The 15,257-nt window shown below is 52.5% G+C and overlaps 1 protein-coding gene across 1 annotated transcript; it reads left to right on the forward strand.

The window, feature by feature from the left end:
- Positions 1–17: 17 nt before the first annotated feature.
- Positions 18–15,257, forward strand: GPR137C (G protein-coupled receptor 137C). The gene is made up of 7 exons (XM_052696648.1): positions 18–428; positions 7,246–7,289; positions 8,008–8,236; positions 10,750–10,899; positions 11,468–11,590; positions 11,721–11,836; positions 12,544–15,257. Exons 1-7 carry the CDS (start codon positions 75–77, stop codon positions 12,713–12,715), a joined length of 1,188 nt encoding a protein of 395 aa, XP_052552608.1. The 5' UTR covers positions 18–74; the 3' UTR covers positions 12,716–15,257.

Genomic DNA, 15,257 nt, shown 5'->3' on the forward strand with positions numbered 1-15,257 from the left:
TGGCGCTGTCCGGCTGAGGGCAGGGCGGCCGGTCGGCCGGGCGCGCGGCGATCGTTGCTGCCTCCCGCCGCCCCATGAGCTCCCTCGCCGCGGGGGCGGCCCCGGCCGAGGGCCCCGCCGTGCCCTACGCGGTGGAGCTGGGGCTGACGGTGCTCCACACGGCGCTGTACGCCGCGCTCTTCCTCTTCGCCTACCTGCAGCTCTGGCTGCTGCTCTATTACCGCGAGCGGCGGCTCAGCTACCACACGCTCTGCCTCTTCCTCTGCCTGCTCTGGGCCGCCCTCAGGACCACGCTGTTCTCCTTCTACCTGCAGAACTCGCTGCAGGCCCTCCGCCTCCAGCAGCCCTTCGCCCACTGGCTGCTCTACTGCCTGCCCAGCTGCCTGCTCTTCGCCGGCCTCTGCCTCCTCAACCTCTACTTCGCCGAGGTGAATTCCCGCGGGCGGGGCGTTGCGGGGCCGGGCTGCGCCCCGAGGGAGCTGTGGGGTGGGGGGCTGGGGGTGCCGAGCTCTTCAGGGCGCTTTTGGGGGCGGTGACCCCGCTTGGGGTGAGGTGGGAGCCTGCGTGCGTCCTCGCTGGGTTTTCCTCCTCACGGCCCCGCGGTGGGGGCTGTGTGGGGAGGTGGGGGTGCGGGGGGTTGGTTTTGTCTCGTTTTATTCATTCCCCTCCTCTAAAAAGGACCCGAAAGTGGCAGCGAGCAGCAGGGGCTGCTCGGGCCTGGAGTGCTGCCAGGCATTACGTCACCAGCCAGAGCCTCTTCTGCTATTGTTGCTGCGCTCCCTCCTTCTCTCCATCCCTGCTCTCGGGTTTGTTTTTGTGCTCCTTGTTGTCAGGCAGAACCCCAGCGCCCCCCCCCCCCCCCCCCCCAATTCCCTCTGCCCTGCTCCCCAGGCAGGGGTTCTTGCTGAGCCCCCTCCCCACACGGCGCTCAGGACGATGCGGGGTGCTGGCTGTTGTTGCCCGGCTGCATTCCTCCTTTTCTGCCGTTCCCCATCATTCGTTATGTGGTTTTTTTAACCCTCCGTTCACTTGCTTTTATTTAGTCTTAGCTTTCCCCTCCCCTTCCCCCTCTGAATATTTTGCTTCTGCTCCAGTTTCTCGTGAGCGGCCCTCTGCCTGCCTGCCTTCCCGTTTGGTGACTTGTTTCATAAATAGACAGTACTTTCCTTCCAGCTTTGTTGTTCGGATTCTTTGCTCTGCAGCTCTCAGCTGTTTGCCAGCCTCACAAAGGAATCGCTAACACACAGCGGAATCGCTCCGTCGCTCCGATGTGTCACCAATAGGAATTATGATTTCATTTTCCCTAGGATATCGATGCGCACGTGATAATGCCAGGTTGGGAGATGTGGGGTGCTTCTGCCTTTTGGGTTCTTCCCCTCCTGACACAAACACCTGGAGGAAGTGGGGGTGAACTGCCCCTATTGGAAGCTGTTAGTGCTGGGTATGCTGCCTGTCGAGTGGAAGCGAAATACCAAATGCTGCGTGGTGTGCATGATCCATCTTGTGTGTTAAAGGGAGCCTGACTTACCAGCTGCTCCAACCAGTGGGTGTTTATGTCACCCAGCAGGCAAGCTGACCCAGGATCCCAAGTTCTGTTGCTGCAGGCTGGCTTGATTTCAGTTTTCCTCCAAGTTGCTGGACTTGATAGCAAGCTCACCTCCTTGCAGGCTTTTTAAAAGGCTTTTAATAAAAATACAGTAAATTCAGATGGGCTCTCAGGCTGCCCTTCCTCCCATGATATCTGTTTTGCAGCAGGCTTGGGCTGGGTATGCTCTGCTTCTTTCTCCTTGAAGACCTAGAGCCAAGGGAAATCCTGTCTGAGGAAATAAGAGCTCAGGATCTAGAGTGGGAAAGGATAAGATGGCTTATTAAGATGGGTGTGCGTGCTTAGTTACAGAGAAGGGCCTGACACTTGGCCATCCTGAGCAGCACGGGTGTCCAGCATGCTGTGGTCTGAGTGATCTCACAGTGGTGGTAAGTGGTGAAAGCTGTAGCTGCTGGCGTTTGGAGAAAATGCAGCTAGATGGACTGAAAGCTCTCACTGCTCTTCTGGCTTCCATTTTAATGGGGGAAAGAAAAAACCCAACCAACAGTATTAACTAATATAGGGATATTTGGTCTCTTCTGCTTGGATAACAGGCTGGTAAGGCTAGCCTGTCCTTTTCTTAGCTACCAACACATGGTGCCCTTCTGCCAAGTGTATGCTGGGCTGGGGTGTGCTCAGTGCTTTCCTTAAAGCATGGGGGAGCTGCATTAAGGTATGTTAACAACAGTGCTCTATCTGGAAGAAAGTGAAGCTGTTGTGGAAGAACTGTGGTTTAGCTGAAGAGGCTCGAGATCTAGAGATGATTATGTCTACTAGTGTGACTAGCAGATGCTGTGGAGGGCCCATCAGTTCTCCATTCTTACAGGCCAGTTGAAGCAACCTGCAGAGGAGTGCAGGGCTTTTGGTGGTCTGGGGCTGCCATCCTTGTCTGAGATGCCCTCAGGTAAAAGCATAGGCTGCTTCTGTGCTGCAGGCATAGCTAATCTTTGTACGCAGTGCATTCTTTGTGGAGACGCTGGAGAAGTGGCAGCAAATGTGGCCTGTGCTGTTTTGCACTGATCTCGTTTGATTTGCAGAGCTCTACAGGGTGAGATGATGCTGAGTGGGGGACCGGCCTCAGGAAGCAACAAATGTACATGAAGAGTTGGAACAGCTTAGGGCACAAGCTAACACTAGGGATGAAATCCAAATTAAGGGAGCTGCCTGGTGTTCATCCCTTCTGTGGGGGTAAGGTTGTCCAGTCCCTATCCTGTCTCGGTCCCTGGGATTCCTGAGGGGATGGGGAGGTTTGACAAGAGGTGTGTGGGCTGCTTATTTGGCAGTAAGTGTTTTTAATTTCACCTGGAACATCGGGAGATGTTGTGCTTTCTGTCTGGGAGCATCTCTTCCCTCTGCTTCAGCTTGTGACAACCAGTTTCTCTCTGGGAAATTGGAGGATTATGGTGCATCACATCAGAAATTCCTCAGCCTTGCTTCAAACCATCAGAATGCTGGCTCAGATATTCAGCCCGGGATGTTTGTCTGCCTTGTGTGGAATAGCTCCTCTGCCAGTTAGGCATCTGCTTGAGCAATACTACCTTTCCCAAGAGCCTGCCAATTACTGCTTCCCCCAGGTCATTGTCAGGAGCACAATACGTGTAAATGTAGCCACAGCCTCCACCCTGACCCTTTCAAAGACCTTGAACACTTGGCATCTTCAGCTCCCCTGGGAGTCAGCAGCTGAGTGCAGCAATGAGTAAGGCCTTCTGCTTGTGGTGGATCCGACAGGCTGCTCTGCCAGACTGGTGTGGCCGTAACCCTTAACCTGTCTGGGTTTCTCTAAGTGGTCCATCTGATTAGATGACATCAGCCTCTTTCATCCCTTGTTGTTCTAATTGTGCTGGAGCAGACATGCATGGGGAGAGAGCATCCAGCCTGGGAGCTCTTTGTCCTTTTCCAAGGGTAATGTCTTCCTGCCTTTTCAGATGGAGATGTCGGAAAGCCTTCATCCGTTCCTACATTCTTCTACAGTCTTCCACATTCCCTGTCTAGCACACCTGGTGTGTGAGCTTTCCCTTGGAGGAATTGCTGGTACAGGGTCACTTAAACTCAGAACTGCTCCATACAGGGGCTGAGGATTGCCTGGGGCCCCACAGTTGAGCAGGTGGCTGTGCCAGCTATTCCAGAACATGGCAGTGCGTTCTGTGTTGGTGATGGGGCAGGTGATCTCAGTGTTAGCGGGGCTGATGAGAGATCCTCCTTTAGGTGACTTCCAGCTCTTCCTCAGAGGAGTGGCTGGGGGAGATCTTGAACAGGGTTTATGGAATACAGTCCCAAAGTAGTCTCAGCTTGGTGCTGAATGACTGTGGTGAGAGAACGTGGCTGCACTTGCAGTGAGGTCTGTCCTCGTGTCAAGGCACAACACAGTCCTACCTTGCATCAGGAGAGCCCAAACTCATTAACTTCATGAGGCAAAAAGGACTTTGATTCTGTCAGAAAAGGGACAGGATTGAAAGTCTTCTGGATGTTTCAGACCTGTTGTGAGTGGTTGTGCCTCAGTGAAGTTGCAGTTGGGTGAGCTTTAGGGCTGGAACTGGTCCACAGCCATCTATGGGATGTGGTCTTTTACCTGTTATCTCTTAGCAACTGACATCTCCAGCACACCTTCAAGGATGAGTGTTTCTGATGCTCTGAGAGCACGCCTGCAGCAAGTTCACCTTCTGGGGTCAGTGATGTGAGCAGGGAGATGGCCTTTGTGCCACAGAAATACCTCTAGCTTTATGGGGCCCTCTGGGTCGTTTTGTTGGTTGTTGTTTTTTTTTTTTAGCTTCTCTTTTTTCCCTCAAGTCTGTAACTGATGGGAAGTGCAGGAAGGATTTGCTTCCAGAAAAACAACTGAGATTTGCTTAACTTTGCTTAAAGGCTTGCTTAGCAGCAAACTGCCTAGCCCTGCTGCTCTAGGCCAGCAGAGACATCTGTTCTCCATTTTCAGCAACTGCATGGCTCCTGGGCTGGCTACCCAGCTGAACAACACCAGCCCTGTTTGTGGGGACTGTTATTAGCAACTTGGTCTGATGTGCCCGCCTGAGGACAGGGGCCTGGATTTCCTGCTCTTACAAGGAGCAGAACTACTCCTGGGCATTCTGTGCTGGCTTCTTTACAGCAGAGCCCTCCACATCAGCTGTCCTTGGGCTCTGAGAGCAGCAGATAGCCCGCTGCTGGAAGCCTTGCAGCACTGGCTCAAGGATAAATCCCAGAGGTGCACTGTGAACTGGACTGGTATCACCTACTGACCCCGTCCATCCCTGTGGAGAAGCAGTGAGTTATGCCATCAGATGAGTTATGTTTTTATAACTAGGCAAACACTGTAAACTGAGTGGTGTCTGCTCTCTTCCTAAAGTTATAGGACTGCATAGTAGGGGCTAAGAAAAGCCTGAGGCTGGTATCATGCTGTCCTTTTGCTTTCTGTGGCAGCAGTCCAAGTGTGAGTCTCAGGTTCCTGTTGCACTCTTAACCCCAAGACAGCTTGGTGTGTCTCATTCCCCAGGGTGTAGGGCAGGCCAGGGATTCTGTCTTGAGTGGGGCTGCTGAGCCAGAATCTCCTTTCTGTTAACCAGTGGCTTCTCCCTGCACAGCTGATGAGTTGTTCTACCCGGGGTTATCACTGGAACACAATAGCGAAGGCTTACTAGCTGCACTGCTGCTCAGAGACTGTGGTTATGGGCTGCTCTTCTGGGAGTCAGAGCAGCAGTACAAATATCTTAAATGGATTTCCATGCTGCACAAATCAGGGCTGAGCCAAGTCTCTTCCCAGCTGGCTGTCCTTAATGCCTGTTCTCACAGTCCCAAAGCACCTGAATGCAGCCTACAGACAAACAGAGGATAAGGCAGGGTTCGGATTTCTCACAGTTGGGTGGCCGTGCCCCTCCTACCAAGGCCCAGGTTTGCTCTGACTCTGGGCTTAGCGTGGATTATGCCGTGTTTCCTGTACTGCTGATATAGGCCAGGAGCAGAGTAGAGGGCTTTGGATTGCCTGTAGTACTGTGCCTCCTTGCTCTGGAGGCTGCGTGCTTCCCTGTGCTCAACTAATGTGCCTCTTCCCTACCTTCGAGGTCTACTGGAGTTCATCTGCCCTCAGACAGGGAGATGAGTCAAACTGGCTCTAGGAGCAGGGTTGTTGAAGCTGTCTGATAGCTTGTGAGTGGGGGGGAGGCTTTCCAATTCCTGAAACTCCTGTGACAGGACAGACAACCCTTAAATGCCAAAAACTGTTGGAAATCCTATTGGCAGGAGCCTGATTTCTGTGGCTTCATAGTGCCATCATTCCCTCAGTGGAAGGCGAGAGCTGAGGAATCCTATCACAGAGGAGCTGAGTAAGGGTGCCTCCTAAGAGATGAGTGATCCTTCGCTGTGGTTATGGGCTGGGAGCTGACAGGGAGGACTGCAGAAGTGCTGTAACCAAACCTGTGCCTGTGGAGCAGTCGGCCTGGTGGGCTCAGCACAAGTGTGCTGGATCTGGCTGTGGAGGACTCTGCTTCTTCAGTTCTTTCACCATCTGTGTAGTCTGCACACAGGCTGAGTGTGACCCTCAGCTCTGGCATCCTTCCTGGTGGGGTCTTCTCACAGCTCCTGCCATGGCTGTGCTGAACTGCTGTGTGACAAGTGAGCTCTGAGCAGCGCTGCCCCCACGCTGCTTATCCTGACCACGTGTGACCTCCTGCCCCCCTGCAGCAGTGCTGTGATGCTCGTGTCTGATCCTGGGAGGGTTTGCACCCTTTACCAGTCTGTTCTTCCTTGTACTCAGAGTCCTGGCCCAGTATGCATCAGCAGGAGCCGCCCTGCTGCCTGAAGGGACGTGGGAACAGTTCTGCTGGATGATGGGAGTGCTGTAGGGTGTCTGAGGGTGAGCTTGCAGTTCTCCTTCAGCCCCACCAGCTGGGGTTGCAGGCATGGCTTCAGTACCCTGCAGTCTGCGGAGTTCTTGTTTTGAAGCAGCAGTCCTTGTGCAATCTGCAGCTTGTCTGCTAATCCCTGGTGTTGAGAAAGCTCACAACCCAGATTCTCTTCTGGACAGAGTGTGTGTTGCTTTGAAGAGTGAAGTAGTCTGCAAATGACTGTCTGCTAATCTGCTCATGTGTCAGGTGTGCCACACAACTTGGCAAGCTGGGCCTTCCACCTCTGCAGGACTGCCTTCCATTCAAGTTGCTTCTCAGGTGTATTCAGCATACAAACATCTTCAGGATGGAGGAGCTGAGAAAGGCACGTGCTTGTTAGAGCCTGCAGGTCCACAATCCAATACCAGAGGTCTGTTTTGGATCAGCTGCTTGTCTTGCTGAAGCAGCCCTCTGTAACAGGGAGATGAGTGTGACTGAACCCCTAGAAAACACAGCACAACACTGGTGAACTAAATGTGTTTTTGAATGTTCTTAGTGATTGCTGGGTGCTAACTCCTTTCCCTTGAAGACCTCAGGTGAGATGTTGAAGTCCCTTACAGGGTGATAAATGTTCTTGTCAGTTGGGCACCTACATTCAAGCTTGGCTCCTGCAGGAAAAGGAGCACTGTAGTCTCTTGTAAGTGGTACAAAGGAGTTCTGTAAGTGATGTAATCCTTCAAGAAGTCTCCTGGATGCTGGCTCTCCTGTTATATATATATTTCTTTATTAAGTTTAGAGGTAAACTATAGGTCATGTCAAGTAATGCTCTGCAAATCTTTCCCCTAGGTTATATTCAAAGTGAAATGTGCAGCTGATTTCAACAAGTACAAGTAAGTGGCGCTTCTCTAATGTTGCCTTCAAACAGCTTAAGATGAATGGATGCTGCAGTGTTAGGAATGGGAGCTTTGGACCCCCAGAGGCTGAACAACAGAGCTAATGCAGCTAGCTGCACTCTGACAGAGACGTGCCTTGGAGCAGGATTGGGAGCTCTGAGGCTACTGAGGAGGTTGAAAGATGCTGCTTGCCTCTGTACGCAGCAGCAGCTCAGTAGTGGTGGTGCTAGCAGCAAGCTAGATGAATTCTCAAGGTTCTTCTGAGCGGGGCCCATCCACAGCAAAGACCTGTGGGATGAACACTGAGCAAAAGGTGGGATGTGTCTGTGCAGCCCAGGTGCTTGCTGACCATTTCCAGGGAAACCCGCAGTAGATGAAAGCTCCAGTGGCTTTCAACAGAGCGGTGGCAGGGATTGTGATGACTCACAGTATTGACTGGAGTTAATGCAGAGCTACAGCAACGCTTCAAATCTGAGAGATAAGAACCTGACTGTCAGAAGATGAGTCTTGTAACTCAGATTACTTACCCAGCTTCTGCCGTGTGGAAGCAGCTCAAGCAGAAAGACTCTGCACACTTGAGATATTCAGGAAGCTTCAGCAGTTGTACTGAGGTGTGAGTGGAGCCGTGGGGCCTTTGCCTGATGAGCAGGAGGGTGGTGAAGAGTGACCCCAGAACTGCCTTGAACTCCGTTTCTTTCCCCCTTCCTCTCCCCAGGGTTCTACTGTATCTGGGCTCCATACTTACCAGCCTCCTCTTCCTAGTTGTGAACTTGACGTGTGCGATGCTAATCCACAGTGAAGTCCCAGAGAACCAGCTGAGGCGGACAGTCCTTGCCCGTGCTCTAGTCAATGACAGCCTCTTCATCCTCTGTGCCATCTCGCTGGCTTGCTGCATGTGCAAACTGGGAAAGATGTCTTCAGCGAATGTCTACCTCGAGTCTAAGGTAGGTGAAAGCTTTGTAAACTGCAGTGGGGCTGTGTAATCAGTAGCTGGATTCCCAACAGGATCTGCGTGCTTCAAGCAGTGCTGGCCTGGTGGCAGCTCTTGGGCTCTTCCCTCCAGAAGGTGCACGTCCCTGCTGTAGGAAAGCTCTGCCCTCGGTGCTTCAGGGAAACATGTCTGCAGCTTCGCTGGCACTACAGGAGGTGGAAGTGCTGCTTTTCCTTTTCAGGTTTAGAGGTTTAATTTAGGATTTGACTGGAAGAGAGGGTTCTCTAAGAAGTAAGATGTGGTTCTCGCAGCGTATTGAGTACAGAAAAGTCTGCATGGTACTGATAACTCTGACAGATGCATAACACAATTCTCTGCAGAGGGGATTTCCTGTTAGCCTGGTGTTGGCTGCCTGGCTTAAGCAACTCGAGGATCTGAGAAGAGCTGGGTGCAGGGAAGCCAGCTGTCTCTGATACTCTTGAGCTGCTGTCTTCTCGCAGCAGTTCAGCTCTTCTCCTCCTCACAACTTCTGAATTCTGTATTTCCACGTATTTGAAGGAGTCCTGGAATCTTCTGTCAGGTGTATCTGTGGGCTTTATGTGCTGCTGTGCCTCAGGCAAGAGGCCACCCAGAGCATGGAGCTTGTGAAGGCTTTTGAATGCTTCCGTCCCCTCAGGAGTAAGATGAAGAGGGTGGTAAGCCTTCTGGCTGCAGGCATTGCTACAGAGGCATCTTGGTCAAGACAGCTGCCTTGTGCTGGCTGGAGGCATCTTGCTCCTTAGCAGGTCATCTGCAGGACCACTCAAGGGGTTCAGTTCAATGCCCTGGATGCTGGAGGTGCCTGGGACTGGCTGCCTGCCAGGCTCTGGTAACAAGTGTCCCCAAGGGCTGCAGGCTGTAGCCCAGCAGAGTGAGGCAGGAGCCATAACTGAGCTGACAACCTGCTCGCATCCCTGCCTCTGTGGGCCAGGTATCCGGCTCTGACCAGCTCTGACACCAGTTAACATATCAGCCTCTCTCAGCAGTGATTTATGAACGTGGCAGCTGACTCTAGTTCCATGCCTGAGGCTGTCTGTGGGGCCTTGCTCTTACACAGTGTACTCTGGAGGAGCCTGCTTTATCTCTGAGAACTCAACCTGACTCACAGAGCTCTTTTACATTCAAATGCTGTCTCCATTTCCTACCTTGGAGACATATCTTGACTTTCAGGGTTGTGGAGGGGCTGCAAAAATAGGATGGGGATGTGCAGAAGCATTACTTGAGTGCCTGAAGAAGTTTCCCTGCCTCCTGAACTCTGGCTGTAAACCTGCTGACTCTCAAAGCAATATAACAAGTCTGGAGAGGCCTGGTAAGACTGCTGCCTTCGCCACAGTGTGGGAAGGTTGGAGCCATCTGACATGTGAGGAGGAGACTGCTGCCAGATCCTGTGCTGTACACCATGCTCCTTGTCTGCTGGAGCCTTGCTTCAGTAGCTTTTCTGCCCCTTTCTTCTCTCCTGAATGCTGGGGGCTGTGCTAATGGTGCTAGAGCAGCCTGCGTCCCTGTGCTTTGGCGTAACAGGAATTGGTCTGTTCAAAGCACATTCATGCCAACTTTTTAAGGCAGCGTCTTGCAAAGCTTTAAGACTGGGAAAACAGATGGCATAGCTGGTTTGGATGTGGAGAAGGTCGAAGAGGTGAGCTGCCTGAGTGGATCATCTCCCTACATACAAAGGCAGCCAGCTGCATTTTGCTTGGATGTGTCTCTACCTCTACAGATCAAGTAGCTTCCTTTCCTAAAGCCAGTCATATTGGGAAGGTCGGTACCACGACCTCAGGGTGCTTCACAGCAGCCCTCTTTCTGACACACTGTGTCTGGAAGGTTATGGAGACTGCTCTCCTCCTTCAGCAGCATAGGGCAGCTGGCAGAAGGCTGTGGCTCAACACCCAGCCCCCCTTTGGTATGGTGCTTTGTGCATGCTGGCCTTGGCTTCTCGCACTGAGGCTCAGGTGCTGATTCTTCCTACCTCCTCTGAGGCCTTCCCCAGGTATCTGGACTTCTTTTCCAGCCTAAGTTCAGTGTGTGTGGGGTGCTGAGCTGCTACAGAGTAAATAACCAGATTGACATCTCTATAGTTTGTGCCTGATCAGGGTGTAAAAATAAATATATAAAATAACAACAATATTTTCTCAATGGCTGTTAGCTGGCCTTCTAGAAGCTGCCACAGAAAGGCAATGGGTGGGAGGGCACCTCTGGGTCACTTGTTTGAAGCTGATTGCTCGAACATCTTTGATCTCTGCCTATCAATAAAGTCCTGAACAATGCTCCTGTGCCTTGAGCCCTGCTCCCAGGCAGTGCTGGTTGCCTCACTCTGCTGCTCCTGTGAACTCATCACAGGAGGAAGCTCTTAACCAGTTCTGAATATTTTAGCAGCATCACACGGATGTTTTAGGTCACTGTGCAGCCTCTTGTGCACTTAAGGAGGAGAGGTGAAGTCCCAGCTCTATAGGAAGGTCTGTATTAAAAACTTTGTTCTTTCTGTTCCAGGGAACATCTGTCTGTCAAGCTATTCTTGTGGGATCCGTAGTTGCTCTTCTGTATTCCTCAAGGGCTTGCTATAACCTGGTAGCTGTGGCCATATCTCCAGACAGTGTTCCTGGTCCATTTAACTATGGCTGGGACAACCTTTCAGACAAGGTGAGTTTGTCCATCATTCCTCCAAGTCCACAACTTGTGGAAGGGGGCTGCATGCCTCTCACAGGAGGGTGGAGGAGGAGGAGGGTGCTACATGGGGTGCTTGTTTCTCTCAGTCTCCAGACAAGCTGGATTTTTTGCCTTCAGAAGCCCTGCTTATTCCCATTATCATCTTTCCCCAGTCTGTCTACTCCTTCAGGAGGGATTCCCTGTTGTGTGCATCAGTTTCAGTCTGCTAACCTTTCTTTTGGGGGAAGAGGAGGAACAAGTCAAGTAGAGCAGAAAAGCAGTGCTTAATAAGGCATGGCTGTGTGCAAGGGAGAGTTATTCAGGTAGGGAGGGAGCTTAGCAGTACCTGGTGGCACGCTGACCAGAGGTGCTAGCTCTCACTTGAAATGGTAATGAATTAAGGATCATAACTGTTGTTTTAGGGGACTCCTGTCTTTATAAGGATTTTGCAGCACTTTTTTGCTGCACTTCAGTTCTCCTAAGCTGTGCACTGTGCCCAGCTCTGGGAGCTGCGTAGTCCTGCTGATGACTTACTGCAAACATCTCTCACATCTCTACGCAGGTGCACGTGGAAGAGAGCAGCGAAGAATACGTGGTGTTTGGAGTGGTCCTTTTCCTCTGGGAGCTGGTGCCAACGACTTTTGTAGTGCTGTTCTTCCGAGCTCAGAGGCTGAGTCAAAACTTGGTAGGTCTGAGCAGGCTGCTGCAGCTGGAACGGCCCTGTGCAGGGAGGAGCCCGAGGTGCCTGGTGCACAGGTGAGGCTTCAAGGCTGTCAGAAATCTGACGTTTGGCTTAACTCCCTTCTCTTTAACAGACTCCAGCAGGAATGGTCAATAGTCACAGCTACAGCTCCAGAGCCTACTTCTTTGACAATCCAAGGCGCTACGACAGCGATGATGACTTGTCACGGCTTGGGGCCAGAGAAGGAGGGTAAGTTGTATTAGAAAGTGAGAACTTGGGTACTGGCTTGAGTGGAAGCAACAGAGCTGCTTCTGACACAGGAGGCAGCTTGGGCAAGGTGGATGGTCAAGGGGGCTTGTGAACGACCTTGCTTTTACCCCTTCTGTAAGTCAGAGCTGTTTCTACTCAGAGTGATGTCCTCTGAGAGGTGGATATCCACAGTGGGTGCTTGTAGGTAGGAAGTGCAGCGGTTGTGGACAGGAGGCCTCATCTGGGCAGGCTGATCTTAGGATGTTTCTTCAGCTGAGGAGAGGAAGCCCCTAAATTACTGCAGAGGAGCTCTTCTAGAAAGTGAGGTGCTGCAGTCTGGGAGCCAGCTGGGGCAGATCTGTAGGAAAGCCTGGGCTGGGGGAGAAGGGTTTGGTGTCTGCAGCAAGACCATAAAGGGAAGTCTGGCAACCCTGGCCTTGCTGCTCGGGGCTCTGAGGACCATGGGTTCTAGTGAGGAATGGGGAGATTGCACCTCTTCCCAGCTGGTTTTGTAGGGCCTGCTGCTCCTCTCCTCACACCCCAAGGCCGGGTTCCTTGGAGATGCCACATCTGCAGAAGCGGGCTGGGATACGCAGGCTTGCACCATGGGCAGAGCTGGGGCAGAAGTCTTTTCTGAGCTGCTTGGAGGATAAGCAATCCAATTACTTGCCTGAGTCCCCGTTTGGTTTCTCCCTCTCTCCTCCCAGCTTGGCCACCCCTCAGTGCTCTGGCTGCTACGGGTCTCTGGCTGGGAACGACAGCTACACAGCGGGTCCCCCCCCCAGTGGAACTGGTACCGACAGTGCCCCGCTGCTCTCTGCTGCAGGCAGCTCGGAGCTGAGTAACCACCACAGCTCATACCCTGCAGCACAGAACTGAAGAGGCTGCGAGGCCCCTTTTCTCCCAGAAGTGGCATTCATGTATAGGATTGTAACCTGGTTTTCTTTCCCTCTTCCCTGAAGCATCTAACTCATCGACACAAACATTCCACTACCTGCTGCAGCCGTAAGCAGGACGGAGCCTATGGCTGCAGGCGGTAAGCGAGAGAACTGTGACTTCAAGGTACCATGTAGCAAAGTGAAGCTGAACTCTCTGGAAGCTTTTTCTTGGTCTGGTCTTCAAGATGTTGGCAGCTAAATGCACCAGAGCTTCCTCACTAGAAAAGAAACATCAAATGCATATTTGCACTTTTATCTGCACACTTGGAAGGAATGAATCTTGCTCAGACTGTGTCCGGTCTGAGACTGTTCTAGTTACTCTTTTAATTGCACATCCATAGCTGGGAGAGGCACTGTCTTCCTGCAAAGATGTATTCCGTGAAGTACTCTGCATCCTGACTCACGTGGGAGTGTGAAGCTGGGCTAACAGTGTTACGGGCAGGGCCTCCTGCAGTGTGTTTGCGTGCCATATTCGCACCCTGTGGGGCTGCTGCCTCTGGGCTGAGAGCGGGCCTTCTCTGACTGCTGGTCCTTCCACCTGGAGGCTGAATCCTGCCTGGGGCGGTGGGCTCGAAGCTGAGCTCAAAGCATATCTGTAGCAAAGACCTGTGATGGTGAGATCGAGTGCTCCTGGCGCAGCGGTGTTATGGCAGGGCTGCCTTGGGCTGGAGCGAAGGGAGGGAGCGAGGCTCTGCAGGCTGCTTCCTTTTGGAAAGCTTAGGGCTGGAGCGGCCTCTGCAAAAGTGTGCCCAGGAACACGTGTGGCCTGAGCTGCATGTGAAACTAGAGCTGCTTTTCCCAGCGTGGGGCCTCTCCTGTTGCCCCTCAGTACTGAGTTGCATTTAGCAGAGGACAAGACTTTAAGCTGACCAAATGTGAACCAGCGGGGTCACCGTGGAGGTGCAGGATGCCTCTTGTTGTGGTGGCAGCACGCAGTGGTAAAGCTACAGAAACCTGGGCCCTGGGCTCTTTTCCTTCCTCTCCTGCCTCTCTCCTGAGCCTTGGTGCAGGCTGGGGACCTGGAGTCCTGCAGCAGCTGTGCTGGGGGCTCAGCAGTGCTCACAGGGCTTGAGCGTGCTGGGTCAGGTGAGGAGGAGATCGCTTTCCAGATGTATCTCCCTCTCTTGAACTGGAATGGCCAGGTTTGACTTGATTTGCAGCTCTGGGCTCTTGGAGATGAGACTGTGTAAGACTGGATGTTACTCCCAGCAAGTCTCTGAGCCTTCTGTGGGATGAGCAGAGCAGCTTTGGCCACGTGCTTGGGTGGGAGGTGCTGGTCTTAGGCAAGCAGCTGCTCTGACCTCTAGTGAAAACTTGAACTGGAACTGCTTTTAACCTACTTGAAGCTGCTCAGACACCCACCTGATACTGGGAGAGCTGGAGGCCATGCATCTGTGTGGAGCAGCACAGTGCAGCCTGGGTCTGCCTGAGGGGTGGCAGTGGGTGCTGAAGGCCCTGGGCAGCTTGTGTCCACGTGGCAGTGTGTGAGGAGCCCTGGGGCAGCCCTGGCCTCTCCTGCAGCCTTGCCCTCTCGCATGGCAGGCGCCCCGTCTCCCACCTTGCTTGCGTTGAGCTGATGTCACTGGTTGCACTGAGAACACCTTTCCTCTCGCTGTGCTCCCTGTGCTGACGTGTGGGCCTCCTCCGTGCTAACCTGCCTCACTCTTACTGGCCCAGAAAAGGAGCAACCTCTGCTGCTGTTGGGGAGGGTTTTGAGACCACAGCTTCTGGCGCATCCCTCTCCTTTAGTACTTGAACCAGAGCTCTTCGCCTTGACTGCCTCCGCTCCCCTGGCTGCTGCCCCCTGGTGTAACAGACCTGCCTCCTCCCTCCGGGCTGCACAAACAGGTTGCTCCATCTCAATCGCTGCTTGGCTTACAGCAAAGCTAACGAAGGACCCAGCCCGTCCTGTCCTTCTTTCTTCTGCCACAAGTCACCAAAGACAAGAAGTGACACTGGCGGCCCCTGTTCTTGCTTAAATTCCAAAGCACTCGGAGCACTTTAAGTTTTTCTTTGGAGGGAAGGGAGCGTAGTGCAAAAAATAAAAAACTAAAGGGCTACAGGCTCACTGTTCGTATTGCACTGAAGCACACAACCATTCGATCTTCCTGGCGCTGGGCTGGCAGTGAGTCTCGTTGCTGATGTACTCGGGAGCGAGTGGCGGAGCGGTTTGCTTTTATTCACTTGTACGGATGGCCGTTAATTTCACAACTCCGGCTGCTCCTGCTGGGGTCGTCTCGTGTTTTACTGAAGTAATTTATAGCTGAGAAGTACAATGACTTTTTTAATGCATAGTTGCCTTTCATTGAACTTCTTTATTATTATTTTTTGTGTTCTTTAACAGTGTTTTTGGCTTTGCAGTCTGGCAGCTGCTGGCTGCGACAGGAAGCTGTGGCCAATGAATGTACCTATTTCTTCTTCACTAAACTGTAACCAAGCACTACTATGTTGAAATAAAAACAAGTTTCTGTGCTCCGTTGCCA

This window comes from Tympanuchus pallidicinctus, unplaced genomic scaffold (assembly GCF_026119805.1).
Source record: "Tympanuchus pallidicinctus isolate F22 unplaced genomic scaffold, pur_lepc_1.0 scaffold3, whole genome shotgun sequence".
Taxonomy (NCBI): domain Eukaryota; kingdom Metazoa; phylum Chordata; class Aves; order Galliformes; family Phasianidae; genus Tympanuchus; species Tympanuchus pallidicinctus.